General features: G+C 47.0%; 1 protein-coding gene across 2 annotated transcripts in view; it reads left to right on the plus strand.

The window, feature by feature from the left end:
* Positions 1–1113: 1113 nt before the first annotated feature.
* LOC139059401 (uncharacterized) overlaps positions 1114–20513 on the plus strand; it is a 38717-nt gene continuing 19317 nt past the window's right edge. For both annotated transcript variants that reach the window (XM_070537775.1, XM_070537778.1), the window contains exons 1-3: positions 1114–1230; positions 6925–7027; positions 13528–13622. In XM_070537775.1, the coding sequence (XP_070393876.1) occupies positions 1222–1230; positions 6925–7027; positions 13528–13622 (207 nt within the window). In that variant the 5' untranslated portion in view covers positions 1114–1221. The remainder of the gene's footprint in view (positions 1231–6924; positions 7028–13527; positions 13623–20513) is intronic.

Here is a 20513-nt window from a genome sequence, read left to right on the forward strand (position 1 = left end):
TGGTCGTAAACGGGCCAAGCGTCTACTCCGCCGGAAGGTTGGTAGAGCTGGCTCGTCCCAGGTCATCCAGAATTTGCCCCAAACTTCCACCAACGATGTTACGAAAGATGTTTATTTACAGGGTGAAGTGAGGTCCAGGAGGAAGCCACGGGCAAGGCCCAGCATGCGCATAGTACCCCGAGCCAACTCGCGCACACCCTACTTCCTCTTTCTCGGCCTCAGTCGCGCAGTGCTGCTAGAAAATCCAAGAGAATGAAGGTGTACTTTTACATTGTTACGCGCGTGTAGCATTAGGTTTCCCGGAATGTGCACGACATGTTTCTTTGGGCAGTATTGTTCAATTTTCCGTATCATCCGAATTTTTAGTTAGTTGTAGACAAGGCCTACTTTATCACCATTCTCCCTTTCGATTTTGCATGACTACCGCAGCTTGCTTTGTATATTTCGAACAGGTGCCCAGAAATTTTCTGAAACAGATAATGACTGACTTTCAGTTTAAAACAGTTTCGAAACACAAACATCAAGTTTAACATCATTAAAGTCGTTAGAGCGAAGTCGTACAAGCACAAACTGACAGGTCACATTGGGTTCTCTGTTTTTCTTAACCTATACGGTGAACACGCCCTATTGAATAAACGTACATTCCAAGCTTGCCTTTCAGAATGACACTATCTATCTCTAAAACTATTACTATCGATTATGAAGTGGGTGAATATATGAAATTGCGAATATTCACCTACTTCATAGATATTTAGGCCTTTTTTTTTGGCATAGTTGCAACTAAATAAAACGAGGCAAGGCGGTTTTTGCCGATTACTCATTAATCAATTAACTGTCAGAAATATTGCCAATACAGACCACGAAACTAATCCTTCGAAGATTGTTCTTTTGAATGAACTAAACTGTTCCGTTCGCGGCAATAATTGCGTCACGTAGAATCGAGATGTATTATTTTTCGATTATTAACCAAGCGTTGACGTCCACTTTTTCATAAAGCTTTCTGCGCCTTGATTATTTCGACGCAACGCATTCTTTATTTTAATGTAAATTACCAGCTTTTCTCAGCTGCCGGATCAACGTTATAATTGCGAGTCGGGAGCCTAGAAAGAAGAAGAAGGAAATACCGCAGCCTTATTCGGTGTAGTAGCTCGCCCGGAAAATACTAAATTTATACCAGACCTGCGTTCCCGTGTCGAAGCCTCCACCTGCCGCAAGGAAGACATGATTGTGGTGAGTCTTGAGACAAGCTGGTTCAAGCTTTCTCCTTCTTAATGTGCAATGCCGTGCGTAGTTTACTTTCGGAGATGATGCGAGATGTCATCCGCACTTGTTTACCTATGTGAACACATTACACATTAAGGTTATTTTTGCTTACCCGTACCGTAGACACAGTCCATTTGTCTCAAACAGACGGAAATTTCTTTGTAGAAAGGCGAACATTCCTTCCTTCCTGTACATAACAACATACACGTTACCCTTCATAGGAAGTGGGTATTCGAGCCCCAAAACATCAAAAAGATAGGGAAATGCAAAGACAGAAAAACTACAGCAAGGTACATAGGCGAGACGACAGGAAGAAAGGAACTCTCGGGATGGTCACCATTACGGAACGCGAATGTTTAGACGCTATCCGTGCTGCGGCGTAGGCGCTTTCTCTCCCGATCGTGAGCTCGCCGAATCATTTGAGATTGTCAAAGCACTGCTACCTTTCTCTCAATTCAGACTAAAGAAATATTCATATTGCTGTCGTTTAAATGACTATGTTGCTCGGCGTTGCTAGAATGCTCACCGCCTTTATAAGCATACAATGGTGCCGAGCCAATCACCGCCGCGGGCACTAATCACCATCTGGTTAACGCGACGCTCTGTCAAACGCCTGCGCCACCACCGACTGACGAAGGAAAACGTGAGGCGTGACCGCACAGCGCAAGAAGTTCCACAATACTGCGGCGGCAATCGGTCGGCCCAGCCAACCGTAACGCGCGAAGAGCAACGCCACGTGGTGGCGTCAGGGGGCGGACACTCCGTATACATCCCATTGGCCGTTTTTGAGCAGACGCTCTTTCGACGCTAGCGCCAAGGTCCCCTTCAGTTACGGCCCTAATCAAGGGGCGACGCATTAGGCAAAATGGCGGCGCACATGATTGTTTACGTTGCCATGGCAACAGCAACAGCAGCCGCGCGGCGCCTCCTCTCCCAAACGTTTTTCTTTCCTTTTTGTTTTTATTATGCCGACCCGCTCCACTCTCTTTCTCTCTTTCCCCCATGTCGCGCGCGCCGCTCACTTTTTTTTTGTTTTTACCCGTAAGCGGCGCGTTTTTTCTTTTTTATAGCGCGCTTGTTACCGCGCGCCACGCGCCAGCTCGCAAGCAATGCGCGCGCTACGCGGCGCATTGGCATTGTTTGCGAGCTGGCGCGTGGTGCGCCGTGGGCTATGCATTGGCACGCACGCAGTCTTGCCCATACTTATATTATACCAGCATGTGGCGGGACATAAAAAAAATTCTACTTCCAACACAACAGATGTTTAGCCTCGCTTTATTGCCTTCGTTTCCGAAAAGAGATTTTTCTTACAACGTGGTGTGATACACGCTCCAAAAATGAGCAAAAGTGAGAGGTGCATGACATATACAAGAGTACTAAAGACAAAAGTTCACAGATGGTGAAATAACAAAAGAAAGCGTGCAGTGAAAGCGCTAGAAAACGCGAAGGCCATTCCATGTATACACATATAAAAACAACATTTTTATATAACGTCCTCAAGACCTAAATGTAGACGAGCTCCTGATATGTGCACTAAGATATTGCACAAAATTGGACGACGTGTATGACGTAGTCATGACAACTATAAAAAGGGAAAACTCACTAGTAATGGCAAAAACAAGGACACGCAAAACACCTGAAAGATAGAATAAAATGCTAACATTGTTTGATTGAGAGCCATACCAAAAGAAAGCTCACTTATAGATCTGCACGAAAATATATGAAAGCTTGACATGTTCATTACTACTGAACAAATTGAAAAAAACATGGCAGAAAAAAATAACATCGTACTAAAAACTGAAACAAACATTATCACATTATTTCGCACTTGGTCACAACTTGAGTAAAGGTGGCAAGGGAACATGAGATAGTCGGCTTTTGCAGCAGCACATAGAAAACATTCGCAGAAAGGCGTATTCCTCAATCAAAGACCAGGTAAAACAAGCCAACACGACCCTTCTTTCTACCCGAATGCAATGCTTAGCAGTAAAATTACGTCACTTAAGGCACTAAGTCGTACCTCCTGGGCTGTCCCTTGTATAATAAACATGAACTGCAAAAATCTGCATGTAGGACACTTGCAATGCTCATGCTTTCCAGAGGAAAAAAAAGCGTATCATGCCTACACATGAAGGTTGTTCGCGCGGTTTTCCCATCGGGGGTTACTGAGATAGTACACAAACACTAACAGTAATTTTTCAGCTGTTAGTTGGTTTGTAGAACGTGATACACAGAAAAAGCACTGAGGGCGGTATGGAAAGCTGGGCAAGTTACTGAAGTTGCAGAATGAGACTTGGCACAGAAAAACACAAGTCACAGACCAGGTGACAATGAGGAGGAACATCTATTTGTCAGCTTTCTCTACCGGGAAGAGGCAAGTGTAGCACAATCAAGGCGCAACGACGTCCGGAGCCTCATGGAGTACACAAATGGACAGGGCTGTGTTCGTGTACATGCGCCTTCTGATGTCCTTGGGTCTGAGCGCTCACCTGTTGTCTTTGGGCACCCGGAACAACCTTGCAGGGCTTGTTTTTGAGGTATTTGTGCACCACTGCACGATGCACGAGCGGTACGAGTCGTGAAACGGGTGAAACATCGCGGAGCACAAGCACACAGCTACCGAGGAACACAGAACTGACTAAACTAGCCACGTCGGTAAACGCACAGCAGCGCACGTATCTCGATGACAGTAGATAACAAAAATAAAGCGTTACGTAGCGGACTAAGCAGCAGCCGGGCCGGCGGGGATGGCACGGCGGCGCGGCGCGTAGACAGTCGAAGGTGAGGGAGTTGAGAGTGTATTACGAGAGAGGGCGTAGGGAGAGGAGCCTAGCGGGGGGAAGGGCTTGGCCACCTGGATCGGCGCGCGTGCGCGCGATGATCTACGAGGCCATGCAAGGGAAACGGATTTTTGCGTCGCCCTGTACACAGATGGCGCCAATTTCCTGCGCCACCGGAACCGAGGAGTGTCCCCCCCCCCTGGTGGCGTTGCCGAGAACCGAGCTTCGCATTACGTCACCCAACTCTCCTTTCTCAATGATGGAAGCGCACGCGATGACGCGTGCGCTTCCACCAATGAGAAAACACCTTCTGGCGCGCTGCCAAGCAGCGCTTTGCAGGTGGCTGCGCCAACGCCGACAACATAAAGCTGAGAAACAACGCTTTAAGACAACCCATCTGGAAATTTATCTAGACTTCGCCAGATTCGAGTGTCTTCTTGACGCTTTCGACCGAGTTACTACGAAAAGCATTTGTCAGCACACAAATAGTGATCACGTTTCAGAGCACGTGCGGCGATCGGGCCATGTGCCTCGTTGAGCACTTGTATCATGTTAAAGACCACCAGTGTGACGGCCATTAGCATGAAATAAATTCCTGACCACTGGCGTAGTCTGGCAGCAAGTCAATGAACAAAAAGTAGGCACTCACCTGTTTCATTAACAGCAGCTATAGCGAGTAATAATGCCGAGGAACATAAGTGCCGGTGCCAGTTGGCCACCTTGGCTGCGTGTGTCCACATCACGCCCTTCGCTATCGTTAGCGGTGAGTTTACCCGAATGCCGGCTATCCACAAAGCCTCCTTAAATAAGATGAGTTTTGTGAGTACGGGCCCGGGCACGCGTTTCATTCGTGATGTATTTGTGTTAATAAAATAAATAGTTTGGATGTACTGCCGTGATAAATGCTTGAATCATGAATAAAGTTCATTTCTTTCTTAACTTCAAATGTGCGTTATGCTCGTGATTTGCGCAAGTACTAAAGATAATATCACAATATATTAGTCGTATAGAAATATTACCAGATAAAAATACGTATCGAGGGATGCGCAATAAGCGCATCCCTCGATAAGCGCAATAAGCGTGTATCGCGCACTTTGCAGATGATAGTGTATACATTGCAAGAATTTGTTTACACCTTGTTTGTGTTAATGCACTGATCTATATAGCTCCTTTTTTTATAATGTTGCTTATCTTTCTCATTCTAAATTATGCACTTGGTGCTATTTTGTTTTTTTTTACAATTTCTCTCCTACTACTTTACCCGTAACTACAATTCACAAGGGGAGAACGTAACCCTCGACGTTTTTTGTAGTATTCGCATTATATTTATTTTTCCTTCTTTTTTAATGTACGTTGCCCTGTTGCCCTGCGGCTCGCTGAGCACCCGGGTGCTCAGCGAGCCGCAAGAGCCAGTGGAGCCCTGGACTGAGGTATAAATCGTCACTTAAAGCGCATACATAGACGGAGGACAAAAAAAGGGCGACGTAGACAAGCGCTGAACTCAGCGCTTGTCTACGTCGTCCTTTTTTGTCCTCCGTCTATGTATGCGCTGTATGTGACGATTTATACCATGGAATACCAACTAGCCCGTACTCAAACCTTGCTGGACTGAAGGCCTCACACAGATCTGGCATAAGTCTGATTAAGGGAACAATCAACTTTTTTCTCTGTCTCTCGAACATTTAAACTGCATTAAGTTCTTCCAATAGCGAAACTATGGACACATGGAATATACTCATTTGTAACCGGTATTTTGTAGAAAGAAGAGAGGCTCCATTTGAAGCAAAGTAAAGCGGTGAACTCCGACAATCCGGAGGGTTGTATACCAGTGTATCGAGGTCAATTCAAACGTGAAGGATTCGTGAAATCAATAGTTTATTACGATTTCAAGGAATAGTGGGATCTAGTCATGACTGCTGCATGCATTCGAATTTTACGCATATATTTTGAGGCCTTCACCATCAGTAACGATTGGATAGCGACGTTGCGAAATCTCAGTCTTGTTAGTAGTCTTGAGGGGATCTACTGTATAATCTTCGATTCATGTTTTATTTGCCTGCAGCAGTACTAAGCAACAAAGCTATTCTCGATAGAGCCGCCGCAATGGCAGCTAGATTCTGATGACCTGCGTCGTCAGTCGTCTGATGATCGCCTGATGCAGCCACAGTGCCGGAGAGTTTCTGCCACTTGGTGGAGTATGTTCGGCAGCGCTTTTGTCCGATGCAGCTCGACACTGCCTTGCGGTGCCTGGAAATTCATCGCAAAAGAACCGATAGGTGCACGAGTTCGTAATTATCCTGTGTTAAACAGCAGCGCGCACAAAAGACGAAAGACACAGACAGGTGGCAAACAAGCGTCCCCTTGTTCACTTACTGCGACCTTCGTCTTTCGAGCACGCTGCAGTTTGACCTCAAAATGAAACCACATCGTGTGGTCTAACGTCCCAAAGAATGCACACGGGGAATAAATGAGTGATGTCGTTGTTTGAGGCTCTGAATTAATTTCAGTGACCTGGTGTAATTTAACTTGCACCTTGCCAACCGGGCTCAGTAGTACGTCCCTGTCTGTCAATTATCATTTTCCTCTCTCTCTCTCTAAGTCTAAGCACACGAGACTTTCTGCATTCCACCGCCATTGGAAAGGAGCAGGCATGGAACCAATAACGCTCAGAAGCAGAACTCCGTAGCCATAGAGCCACCGTGAAGGATGTACATGTGCATGAGCTACCCTGAAATGTCCATCTTCTGTGCGGTACGCGCAGGACTCTCGGGATGTTCAGCACGTTCCTTGGTTTCACTGAATACAGTGATTAGTGTGAGCCGCTGTCTTTGACGTGCGGTTTGAGCCTACACCGTGTCAACGCCGTATGTCGTCTACGCAGCTCTTCAACGGCGCTACGATCGGCGAGTGCGTGTACAACCTGGTCCAGGAACGCGATCTTCCCGTCACCCTGAAACCTTTTCCAACGTACTCCAAGGTCATAGGTAAGCACGGCGGCTTGCGTTTCGATGTGCCCGCGAGAACATCATCTTCGCACTTTTACCTTTCTTGCAATCGAGAAAGGTCAAACAGACGCAGAAAGAAATGTGCTGGACGAAGGGAACGAGGCACGGATAGGTATTAATAGAATGCCTGAGTCGTGACCTAGGTTTCGTACAAGGCAACCGGGGGTACACTGACCCGATGTGCCTGGTTTGAGTCGTTTCGCTTTTCAGGACCAAGCGCAGGTCCCTCATTTGTTTCTTTCACATATTTTCTTCTAAGATCCATTCTATCAGAAAATGATCGCGTCGTTACTCTTAGGCGCGAGCAGAAATAGTGTTACTATACACACAGAACGCGAGCACGTTGTTATGTAAGTAGTGTAACCGTTGTCTTAAATGCATTAAAACGGACTAAAATGCAGCTCATAGCTTCTCATATTGCTGTGAGCCTAGCGATAAGCAACGGACAGGAATAGAGCTCACGAAACTCATGTTTCTAGTATTTCTAGAGCTTCACAACCAGCCGACTCGCTCTAATGTGGGCATCGCGGCGTGCTTGCGCGCCGATAGCAACTTGCTTGTCTGCGCCTCCCGATGCTTCTGACACAAAAACAAGCAGCCCGTGCCCATGCATGGGCCACACAGTTCGTATGCTGATGGCCTGTAAATCATTCACAAATCTGATAGCTCATACATCAAAGACGTGTAAGCTGTACCATCGAGTTCTCACGCACAATCCGGAAGTTGTATAGTCGGTGACAACATGAGAATAAAAGGTGCCACGTACGCTGTCCAATTCTTGTCACAATTTTCGTACATGCGCCAGCCAGTTAGGCTCGCTTATTTCCGTGATGTGAAGTGCTGCTGCGTGTTTAAAAGGGCATTTTACTCCGTACAGATCTGTCATCGCGTCACTGGTTTTAGGATGAAACGTTGTGGTTTCGAGAAACATTATGACTGATCCTCATATCGTGCTCAGCCAAAAGTAATATTTTACTTTGAAACAGCAAACTTTTATATGACTAAGCTAGCAATAACATTAGCAGAGCAAAATCACAAAGAGGAAACTTTCACTCGCGCCCAGCTCCGATACCGCCTATTAAAATACATATAAAACACAGAAATGCTTTTCTGAGATAGCCACTAGGCCTAGTTTCATTTGTTGTACTTTAGAGAAAAAGTTAATTTCTAGGAATTGTTGGAAAAGAAAGCTTGATTTAGAACCTGTATTTTCTCCAAAACATTTTCCAACATTGATCAGTATGAAAAAAAAATAGAAGCAAGAAGTTTACCCATTCGTAACTTTCCACCAAGAACAGCTTGTGTAAACTGCGTTCATTAGAGCATCCAAAGCGGACAAATTTAATATATATATTTATATTTTACGAGGAGTTGTTAGATTGTTTACAACGGTTTCGCAAAGTTCACACTCACATATTAGTAGTATAAATTAAAACCATGTATAATAGACCAATTATGTCTGCTTTAGATGAGCTGTTAGATTCAATTGAGAGAATTTCGATATTATTGTTAACTGCTGAGCTACAGAGGTCTGAACGCGATAGCTTCGTTTACTGAAAATTAGCAATTTTGAGCAATTTCGATTGAAAAAACTGACTACCTAAAAAAAACATTCGCTATGAGCAGTCACAAGGTTTCAACTTCTTTCAAATGCAGCAAACCCAATCAAATTTCGTGCGCTGGTGACCGAGAAAAATTTCACCAGTGATTACGGTACCCCCTAATGCGAAATTGTGGGCCATATTTAGAAACGATTCACTTCAGCGATAGTTCTATTGTCAGTCGCGTGCTGATTGACTAGCTGAGCAAAATCGGATGACGTAGCTCATCCGTTTTTGCCATAACGGGCAATCAGTGCGCACAGATGGCGAAGGCGTAGCCGAGGCAATAGTATGGCCGAAGTGGATCGTTTCAAAGTACGGCCCCTGAATGCAGCTCTATATGTGTTTTCATTTCGCGATATAGTGTCTGGCGCAGACAATATGTATCGTGCGGCTGCTTGCAAACGCACCGAAGTGTGGCGCGACTTCCCTGCTAATTGGGAAATCAAGAGAGACAGCGCGTGGGTGACGCGTGGCCACGATTCACAGCAGCCGCCGCAGACAGACCTCCGCTCATGCAGCGCTTTGTTTCCATCCCGATGACGCGCGCTACTCTGGCGCCATCTGATAGCCATCGACACCGCAAAGTGTGCCTTGCGCAGCACTGTAGTGTACTATACTATGGTCGAGTGGGCCGAAAGGCGCTCTCCCGCTGAGGCGCCGCGTGCGGAAAAACTTCGCGAGGGTGCTGCAAGCGAACTGCATTGGGGAGGAGACGCGCTTCGCGGCAGATTCAACGTAATTTCGCTGCGGGCGCTGAGACCGATTGCACGCGTACGCTCTTAAAATGGTGCTTTTTTCAACTTCAAATTTATATTGACACCTTTTTGCTACATATACATATTCGAGGCATGGGTTATACCACGTGACGCCTTCAATTTTGTTGTCGTTCTCAAGTGCGTAGTCTACTAGCGAGCGCGTTCGTTCCGCGGACGCTGGCGGACGACCATTTCTTCTAGCAGGAAGTCCGCGCAGTAATTTTTTTTTCTAATTTTACTTGCTTTTGTGCGCTTCCGACGCTTGTCGACCGGTACCAATCGTAGTTCAAGCCAAGTGAACTGCTATTTTAACATTCTTTTCTAAGGGTAACAGGTAATTTTTGCCACAGAAGCCACCTATCTGCAACATGAAACTACGTAAGAAAATTTTATTGATATCCTGTCATTGAACGCCCGCTTCTTCTTGTTGGGATATTTATCACGGACATTGATGAACGAAAACAATATCATAGTGAAATAAACCCGGTTTCTTAACTGCGTGGCGCGAAGAGATGCAGATGGCCAATGCACTTCTAGGTAAATCTATGGTTACATAGACATATATATCCACGACATATATGTAAGAAAAAGATTATCAAATAGTTTAATTGCACTGACTAAAGAAGTGAGAACTCCCGATCTTTTAAACGCTGCACCAGCCCCAGGTGAACCAATCGAATTTCACAGAAAAGGAGTCAAGGCAAAAAATTGACCTTATAATGTACAACAGTGTTAAGGAAAAGGTATTTCCTCATCATCATCATTTATTGGACCCTTAAGGACCCTTTACAGGGTAATACATAAGGAGGGGGGGGGGGGGGGGTGGAGTCATAGATGTACATAAGTCAAAGATGTTACATGAAGAATGAATTGAAATAACGCAGGTTAAGTAATGCAGCAAAACAAAATAGGAGTACAGGCAACTTCAAATGCAACAACACTTGGAATGAAAAGAGAAATCGTTCAATTGCAGTTTCCAAAATGTGAAAGCAACCACTCTTTAAGTTCTTCAGGGTCATGCTTCCTGACAATTGCATCTGGGAGTGCATTCCATTCCTGGATTGCTGTGGGTAAAAATGATTTATTGAAGGCAGCAGTTGATCCATACAGGCTCTGTAAACTGAGTGAATTGAACAGGCGTCGTGACGAACGTGCTGGTGGTAGAAGTGATTCGCGCAGATGTTGAAAATGGTAGTACAACTTCTGGAATAAGCATAGACGTGCTATCTTGCGTCGATAGACTAATGTGGGTAAATTGAGCGATGACTTAACACTACTGATACTAGTTCTGTAGTCATATTTTGAAGATATGAATCGAGCAGCACGGTTCTGGACCGATTCTATTGCATTGATTAGATATGTTTGGTGTGGACACCAAATCGCGGAAGCGTATTCAAGTTTTGTTCGAACAAAAGTTTCGTATGCCATTTCCTATTTACTAAGACTATATCGCGGAGACCAGGAAGTATTTACCAATGTAATCTCCGTGGCTTGTCTGGCAATCTTCTTCACGGGGCCATCAGGCGAAATGAAGTAGAAACATATAGTCTAATCGAGTGGTACTTGCTATTTTTGATCGTATTTGACATCACAATTCACCATTAAAATTGTAGAATAGCCGTTTTCGTTCGAATGTAATGCACAGCACTTTTGAAGTCTCGAAGTTTAGGGGCCGTTGCAACTGAGGACTCTTATTCCGAATGATTGTGCTGCTGGAGAACCGTGCACGGTGGTGCACCAGTTCCTGAAGGAATTAAGGCACGTGTGCTTATCGATTCCGCTGAACAGGTTCCTAGATGTCATTCAATATAAACGCCCCGTTTTGCGGCAGCATGTAAACCTGCTAACTTGATTCAGGTGGGGAAAGCACTTATTTTTTCGACAGTCTCACCATTTCTGCAACCCATTAAAACTGGGTGCCCAATGTGACATCACATTTATCTTCTTGAACGAACACAGCATATCTACAAATATCTCTTCAGTGCCCTGGCCGCCATCAGGCGTCTTGCAAAGCTGGCTTGATGAGCGCCACCGCCGGCGTTGCAAGCGTCGGCACCTCAACGATGCGGACGTTTAGGCCGAAGGAAAAGCGCCAGCGGTTGTAGCGTGAACTGTACTGCACCGCCCGCTCCACTCAGAGCACTATGTGGCCCGTGGTCCGATATGCGCGCAGGTACACCGCAAGGACGCCATTCATTGTGCGCACAGCGCGCATGCCCGCGGAAGAGGGTTTAGTGGTAGAGGGCCCTGGTTCCGCTGCGCAGTCGACTGGGTAAAACGTGACGTTGCGGCCACATGGCTTCCTCGTTTTAAAAGCGAAGCTTGTCTTTTTTGCCAACCTCGCCGGGTTTAGTGGCCGTGGTTGCTATGGCCTGGCCGCTCTCTTGCCGATCAGGCTGACCAATGACGGCGGAGTACGCGTGCCGCGCCGCACTGCTGGGTTCGTTGCACTTCCATCAGACGACGCTTGCCTCCACGCATCCGCGGAGGCCACCGCTTGCTGCGGTAAAGCTAGGGAAACGATGGAGTCTGTTTTATTAGAATGTGAAGATATCTGCCTAGCGGTCGATTTAGGAATCACTGGTGTCATTGAATCCCTCGGGTTCAGCGAGAGCAGGGGGAAAGTAAACATGTCCGCAATAGAGATTAATAAGAGGGGACTGGAATATTGGTGGATGGAAAGTAGAGAAACGACAAACAGAGGAGGCATACAAAAGCAAAGTCCACAATTGGCGTTCACAAACTCTGGTTATGGGAAATCATGAGGAGGTTTCTTTCCCTTTTCTTCTTTTTTTTTAAACGTAGGTAGGTCATTAGGCAATGAAACAATAACAGCCTGTTTGCGCAACCCACCACTCCGTTCCAAAGGGGACGCTCATAACATCCATTCATTCACCTATCCATGCGCGGCAGCGGAGCGGCAGTGGCATTACATTAGCCTATCTACTATAGCAAAATAAATTATTCCATGTCGCTTTGTGCGGACACTCAATAAACACAAACTCGTGCTTCGACTCTTTATGCGCTCACGCAAAGCTTCGCTGTACAGAGATTCCAGCTCGTTGAATCTGCTGCATTTTTTCCCCAGCCAAACGCACTACGTTTCTCTCCCGTCTCTAGAGACCTTCTGAGGCCACCCGCGCTTGCTACGCATGCGCGTCCGTACCGTGACAGCACGACTGCACCGACGTTGCGAATGTGCCCGGAATGTTCGAATAATTTATATCGCAATATTATAAAATTGAAAGCCTTTGTACTATGTGGAGACGGAAGACCAGTGAAGCTGTATTGCTCAATAGCTATATGACGTTCTATGTGGTGGTTATGCTATAATGGTTGAATACAGGCACAACAAATTCGTTGTTTGTTGTATGCTCTTTATTATTTCTTTACTTTTTTTAACTTTACACATGTACGCTGACGTTTCGACACGCATCGTCATCCCTGAGCCCGCAAGAGTTCGTGCGATTTAGCTTGGACAATTTCTGCAATATCACAAGGATCGGACCACAGGATGATTTGTTTTTGTTAACATCTCGGGTGGAGGGGGGGGGGGCGCATTCTTTCCAGATCCTGCCCATAGACAGCTTCACTGTAAAATACAGTACCACACAGGACTTTAGTTCTTAGGTCCCCGTGACATCGAGCGAACAATAGATTTCTGCATTCAATAGAATGCCAAATCGGCAATGAGGGTAGGTTGCCCAGTGCATTTAAATGGGTGACTTAAAATCACCGCGAAAATATTTAGATGCTCCACACCACCACTTTCTAGAAAATGTTTTTGCGCAGGTAGTGCTTCCAGTTACAGACTCATCCAGAATATGGTCGGCAGAAACACGAAACATTCTGTGCTAACTTGCTCTTACGGTGCACACTTGAAGCTGGAAACACCGAAGCAGTACCTGTACATCTCTGTCCCACATCACGCTCGTTTAAACGCTAATATCCCGAGTTATTTAAGCCGTTATTAAAAAACTGTCCGATATCACGTTATCAAATTCAGTGGGAGTCGAGCAGGATAGGTTATTCGATTCACTTCTAAACCTGGAATATTTCCACCCATTTCATCCTCCACAATCAGTAGATTATTGTGACATTCTAAATTTCACTTTTGCAGATATCTCCACCACAAGGTTGTTTACCATTGCCTATGCCGTGATTTCTGCCATGGCCGTCGGAGCAGACCTCGTTCTTCTTTTGGGCGTGAAGGCGGTAAGTTTTAGCATGGATGCCTTTAACGCTTTTATGTCTTGGGAACTCCGCGTGAGCGTGTAAGGCAGCCGTCATCAGCAATGATTTAAGCCTACACTGGTCACACAAAACGCGCTTGCGTACCCTAGAGGAGACTTTGAAAGATCACGCAGATTGTCTGGGCGAACACTTTGAATATATATCCAGGTCCTTCTATTACACACAAATATCCCTGAGGTTCAAGGAACGCACAGAGCGACTGCGAACTGATCGAAAATGTGCATGAAATGGGGATTACAACAGCCCATTTAGCTTAGCTTACCTTAGTACACATCTCACTTGCTGCAACAACTAAGCGCGAAGTGCAGATCATATCGTGTATGAAATGAGGCAGTGCAAATGTGCCAGTGCAGGGTCACATGGGTTAGCCTCGATTGAAGTTAGAAGCGCCGAGGAAAAAAGACTCAGGAACATGGATCAAAATAAATGCGTGGGCAAAGTGACAAGTATCTGCACCTGAAAAGCGCACGCACAGAATGTAGGAACAGTTCAAGAAAGTTGGTACCCAAGTACGGGGTAGCTCAAATTGTAAATAGACATCCAGAATTCATAAGAAAGAAATTGAGAGAAACAGCGACGGTGACTTGGATGCAAACAATGGAAACAAAAATGAGCACGGATATTTACAAGAATATTGATGCGCGCTCTTTGCAGACATGTAGAAGGCGATGAGGATAGTGCTTTAAAGGAGGACTCCGTGTAATGAAACTGGAGAATTGCAGCGACGAAGATGTCTTTGTGCTGGCGGTTTCGCAACAGGCTGTTCCACCATCTTGCTCAACGTATTGTTGTTTCTTGTTGTCGTTGAACCACCACACGGGTGGAGGTGCAGGGTACACAACCCTGCCTGATGCTCCGGACTCCTCATGGGAGCCGTTCATCCAGGCCGTCTCCGATTACCACTCATGTGCATCATTTCAGTCGGCGGTTGCTAGGCCTTGCTGCTGAGCTCACCTCTTTCCGATCTCGTCAATTCTGGTCTGACGGTCGACGCACTTGTGACGACTACATGCTACGATGCGAAGATTCTGCTTTTCAAGGACCTGCGGTAACGCGCACTCTGAACGAGCGCTCTCTGCCTAATCCCCAGACCAATTTCGAGCGACGGTAGCGCTCTCCGTTCCCTGCTCATTCGTCTTCATCAAACGGACGTCCTTTTGCTGACCTTCAGGGAAGAAGGTCGTTCAGCTCACGCCTGGTACACTAACGGCGGCGACCTCTGGGGGTAAAGTATCGGGCCGACAAGACGAAGAAAAACCCCCGGTAACTCCGCTGCAGGACACCGTGAAACCGACAAACCTTGATACCGACGAAATTGTGATTACCAACAAAATTGCGAGCGCGAATCTTATTCTTTCCATTGACGGACAGCTAGTAAAAGCACTAGTTGACACTGGTGCCGATTATTCCATAAAGAGTCAAGGCCTAGCCGTTCGTGTTAAGGAAGTAAATGTGCCCTGGACGGGACCCCATATAAGGACTGCAGGCGGCCAACTGCTCATGCCTGTTGGAAGCTGTACTGCGAGAATCAACATCGAAGATTCTTCTTTCGTGGCCACTTTCTTCGTTCTTCCAACATGTTGTAAAGATTTGATCATAGGCATTGATTTTGTAAGATAATATTGCTACGGAACAACCGCTGGTTGTGCCGCTTCGACCTCACGACGAATGATGCAGGTTAAGTTGTCACATCGTGACGGCTGGTGGAAGAGGTCGTCACAGGATGACGTAGCGGCTGTGTTGCGAAGTAGCGTGATGTGCTGGGATACCCGGCGGCTTTTAGCATGCTCGAGACGGCGGCACTCCTTGAGGATGGTGTCGATGCTGGTGACGTTTGTAAACACCAGTAAATTGAAGGCGTCGTCAGCAATGCCTTTGAGGACGTGGTTAACCTTATCGTCCTCAGACATGGTCGGGTCAGCCTTGGCACAAAGGGCCAAGACGTCGAGAATGTACGACACGTAGGACTCGGTCGACATCTGTACGCGTGTGGCAAGGGCTTTCTTGGCATTGACTTGTCGACCAAACGGATTGCCGAAAAGGTCGCGCAGCTTGTCTTTGAAGAGATCCCAGCTCGAGATCTCCTCTTGAACCTCTGGAACCACGCCAGTGGAACCACGCCAGTGGAGCTCCGTCAAGGTAGAAAAGAACGTTGGCCAGCATAATAGTCAGATCCCACCTGTGACTGGTGCTGACACGTTCGTATAAGCGGAGCCAGTCGTGAACATCAGGACTGCCGACTCCGTTGAAAACACCAGGATCCCGAGGTGGGGAAACAGCGACGTAGGTCGGGGCTGCAGGCGGAGACGCTTGCGTAGATGAAGTGCCGCCGGCAGGAGCCGAAGTTGCATTGTCGCCGTTGCGACCGCTGCGAAGCTCCATGACGAGTATGGGGACCGTCCACCTCCACCAAATTAATGTTACGCGTAGCTGAAATCATTCCCACCGACCTCTCAGCGTCATCATCAACTGCAATTGACATCGTTCACGTGGCGAGACTAAAACGATACCACACACCTTTCACCCCGGATGTGTAGATTAAGCACCGGTACGGTGCTTTTACAGCCGGGGGTGATGCTATGGAACAGCCACCACAGTGTGGCTGCACTGAGGAGTAAGAAGACGACGTGTGTGCCGGCTTGACATATCGTCGCCATTTTGGCCTCCGTTAGCTTCCTTGTACATAAATTGTAAATAGCATTCAGCTTCAGCTACACGTAACAATATTGTGCTATAATCAACATCCCGGACCACTCGGGTACGTTTTACAAGAGTCCTGGCTTAATTCCCTGCTTATCGTCACCGCACAACTCCTTTCGTCTCATCGAAAATGATGTGGGCGTCCCACCTCGCTCATTTTTGCTTGTTTCGGTGGCATGTGACGTACCGTTTGATTGTGCAGGAGCTGCAGAGCAAGTAACTCCGTTGTTATTCACCCACTGTATCTCCGTTGCACGAGGCGTCGTAAATGTCGCTGATGGGCGCACGAACCTATTGTTAACCAATTTTAGCACAGAGCCACGTCACCTACCAAGGGGCACGGCCGGGGCCCTTTTTTGACGACGTCGCTGATGCTCTTGCCTGCTCTTCAGTACTCGAGGAAGCGTCTACACAAGACCCGGTACCTGTTCTTGACGTCCACACTACCACAACACGAGCGAGAACCGCTTCTTGCGCTCCTGGCCAAGTTACACTGCTGCTTTTTGTTTATGTCAAGGGTTGGTCGGAAACCCTTAACCAAGCACCAAATAGTCACACAGGACGCAACGAGACCCATTCATTAAAACCCTTATCGTGTGGCCCTAAAAGAACGTGAGGCGAAAAAGCAGCAGGTAAGCCAAATACTTGAAGACGATGTGATTCAGACTTCCAAGAGTCTTTGGGCATGACCAGTAGTTTTGGCCAAGAAGAAAGACCGCAGCCTGCGTTTCTGTGTAAATTATTGAGCAGTAAATCAGGTGACAAAAAATATGTGCATCCGCTTCCCCGCATACACAATTCATTTGATAGGCTTCTGAACGCTCATTATTTCTCTTCCATGGACATAAGAAGCGCGTATTAGCAAATTGAGGTAAACCCGAGAGACCGCGAGCACGCCAGATTGACTATATTAATTTAAGGTCTTCACTTTCGGCTTGTGCTCTGCACCTGCTACTTTCCGACGGCTTATGGATACCGCGCTTTCGGGGCTTAAGTGGAAAACATACTTAGTCTATCTCGGCGAAGTCAGTGTTTTCCGCAACGTTTCCAGAGCACCTTGACAGGATTAAAATTGTTCTACAGTCAATACGGTCCGCCCGTCTCACCCTAAAGCCGGAGAAATGTCATTTTTGCTTTGAGGAGCTAGAGGTTCTTGGCCATGTCGTCAGCCATGCGGGTGTCCGCTCGAGTCCTAACAAAATTGTCGCTGTTGCGCAGTTCCCCGTACCATCAGATAAAAAGACTGTCCGGCGCCTTCCGGGCCTCTTCGCATATTATCGGCGCTTTATCGATGACTTTGCTCGCACTGCGTTGCTGTTAACTCGCTTTAGGGTGGATGACGTTGCTTTGTATGGGGCGACGAACAGTACGCTGTATTTACCGATTAGCGGACACGTTTATGAATGCCCCTTGTGCTTGCCCACTTTGACGAGACAGCTCCTACAATGCTTCACACTGATGCCAGCAATGTTGGTCTCAGAGCCCTGCTTGTGCAGTGCCAGGAGGACACATAAATAGTGACCGCTTGTGCAAGCAGAACGCTCTCACGCACAGAAGCAAACTACTCGGCAACTGAAAAGGAGTGCGTCGCCGTCGTATGGGCGGTTACAAAACTTGGACCGTGTTTGTATGGTTGCCCCTTCAAAGTTTTCATCGACCATCATTCACTCTGCTGGCTCACAAATCTTAAAGATCCTTCCGGCCGATTAGCACGTTGGAGTCTTAGACGCAAGTTTTTGGCATGACAGTCATGTACATGTCAAGGAAACGCCATACCGACGCCGACTGCCAATCTCGGGCGCCCATAGAGTCGGCTTCTTCCGATGAAGAGGAGACAGCATTCCTCGGTCTTCTCGACACGCCTACCATTGGACAACAACAACGTGACTACCCTGAGCTACTTGGTGTGATTACGTTCTTGGAGAGACAAACTCAGACCGCACCTAAGGCTTTTGCGAGAGGATTCTTATCGTTTCTCTTAAGGAAGCAAGTTGTATGCACTATGAACTTCTCTTCGAGCGGATCCAGCCATTTCCTCGTCGTTCCTACTGCTCTTCGTTGTGAAGTACTGGAAGCATGTCAGAACGATATCACTTCTGGGCATCTATGATACACGTGAACGCTGAACAGAGTGCGACAAGAACACTATTGTCCAGGACTGCTCGTTGCCATGAAACACCACATTCGTACCTGCTTATATTGTCAGCGGCGCAAGTCACCTCCAACAAACCAGCCAGCTTGCTACAACCCGTTCCAGTACCGCAAACGCCATTTGACCAGATCAGAATGAACCTCTTGCGTCCACTTCATACTTCTACTACGGGTAACCCCTGTGTTATTATAGCAATTGACGATCTTACGCACTACGCCGAAACAAAAGCTATTCAGAAAAGCACAAAAGCCGAGGTGGCACGATTTTTCATCGAGAATGTTGTCCTGAGACATGGCACATTAACCATCGTCATAACAGACCGAGCTACCGCATTCACAGCCGCGCTTTTACATCACCTTCTGATACTTAGTGGCATGACTCATCAAAAGAAAACAGGCTACCATGTACAAACAAATGGACTAACAGAGCGCCTGAACAAAGCAATCGAAGACATGGGGCCCTATAACGTAAAACTATTCCAATATGTTTCTATTCCAATTTCCTGACGTCAAATTTGCGTAACCACCGACGCAAGCACCGGGCGGTCACCCATAGGGTTGTCTGAACAGACCAATCAAACGCTCTCCTCGTTCATAGGACGTCCCTTTTGTTTAATTGAAAAACGAATAACATTGCCTACACGGAGTGGCTTGTTGTATCTAATTGGCTCACAAGAAGCGAGGAGAACGCTCAAGTGGAGAGGGATTCGATGGGGCCGAGCCACTGCACTGAAAACCGATAACCGGATGAAGAGGGTGGTGCTGGCGTCTGCGATTGGTCGGCTTTCCCTTACCTAGCTTGTGGTGGCTGGTCGAAAATCGCGGCGCCATGCAACGGAAGCTTAAGAATGACGCTAAAATTGACCCTCAGCAAAGAAGAGTTGGCAGAATGAGGTAGTAAACGTGCCGAAAGTGCTTGAAAACGTTACACGGTCACGCAAGAAGTTTTATTATACGCAAATACACCCATGCTCTTCGGCAGGTACGAGTAGCCAGCGTCTCAGCGATCGGCTGCAGCTATGTTTTATTCCTTTCGGAACGGGGCAGCCTGCGGCTATTCCGAAAGAAATTCAGTTTTGTTCGGCATATTAATGCATCTTTATCGCGTACACGTCACTTTGACGCGGTGAGTTCGTGCGGTTTTGTGACGTCGCGTGACAGGCAGGTGAAGTGGGTGCAGCCCGAAAACTTTTCACCAATAGCCGAGGGCCAATGGCGAAAAGGGTTCGAATCAGAAATAACTGTTTTTCTTTTTTCTGTCAAATCATGCATAATCAGTGTGCACACATCATATCAGATGAGGAGGTATTGCGGTTGTTGTAACGTCGCGTGACAGACAGGTGAAGTGGAGGGTGGTCGAAAAAAGTTTTTGACCAATCGCTGAGGGCTGATAGCAGAATTGGAATAGAAAATTTTGGAATAGTTTTACGTTATAGCGCCCATGCTTTCAATGCACCTGAATACTGAGCACAAAGGTAGGGACGAAATTCTGCCTTACATCACGTTTGCTTATAACACGGCTAAACAAGAAACTGCACGGATGACTCCATTCCGCCTTGTTCACGGACGGGAAGTAAGGACGATACTCGATGCGACGCTACCACACGAACCTGACGACATTGGCACGAATGCCGGTGCGTTTACGCAACGTGCAGAAGCAGCCAGGTAGCTCGCACGCGTGCGAATACACCGGCAGCAAGAGTACGACACAACCCGCCGTGGTTACTCAGTGGCTATGGTGTTAGGCTGCTGAGCACGAGGTCGCGGGATCGAATCCCGGCCACGCAGCCGCATTTCGATGAGGGCGAAATGCGAAAACACCCGTGTACTTAGATTTAGGCGCACGTTACCGATCCCCAGCCAAATTTCCGTAGTCCTCCACTACAGCGTGCCTCATAATAAGAAAGTGGTTTTGGCATTTAAAAAAAAGCCATAATTTTTTAAGAGTAAGATACAGGTCGCTATAATGTCCATGATAGACCTGTAACTTACGAACCCGGT

Source organism: Dermacentor albipictus, chromosome 1, assembly GCF_038994185.2.
Source record: "Dermacentor albipictus isolate Rhodes 1998 colony chromosome 1, USDA_Dalb.pri_finalv2, whole genome shotgun sequence".
Lineage (NCBI taxonomy): Eukaryota > Metazoa > Arthropoda > Arachnida > Ixodida > Ixodidae > Dermacentor > Dermacentor albipictus.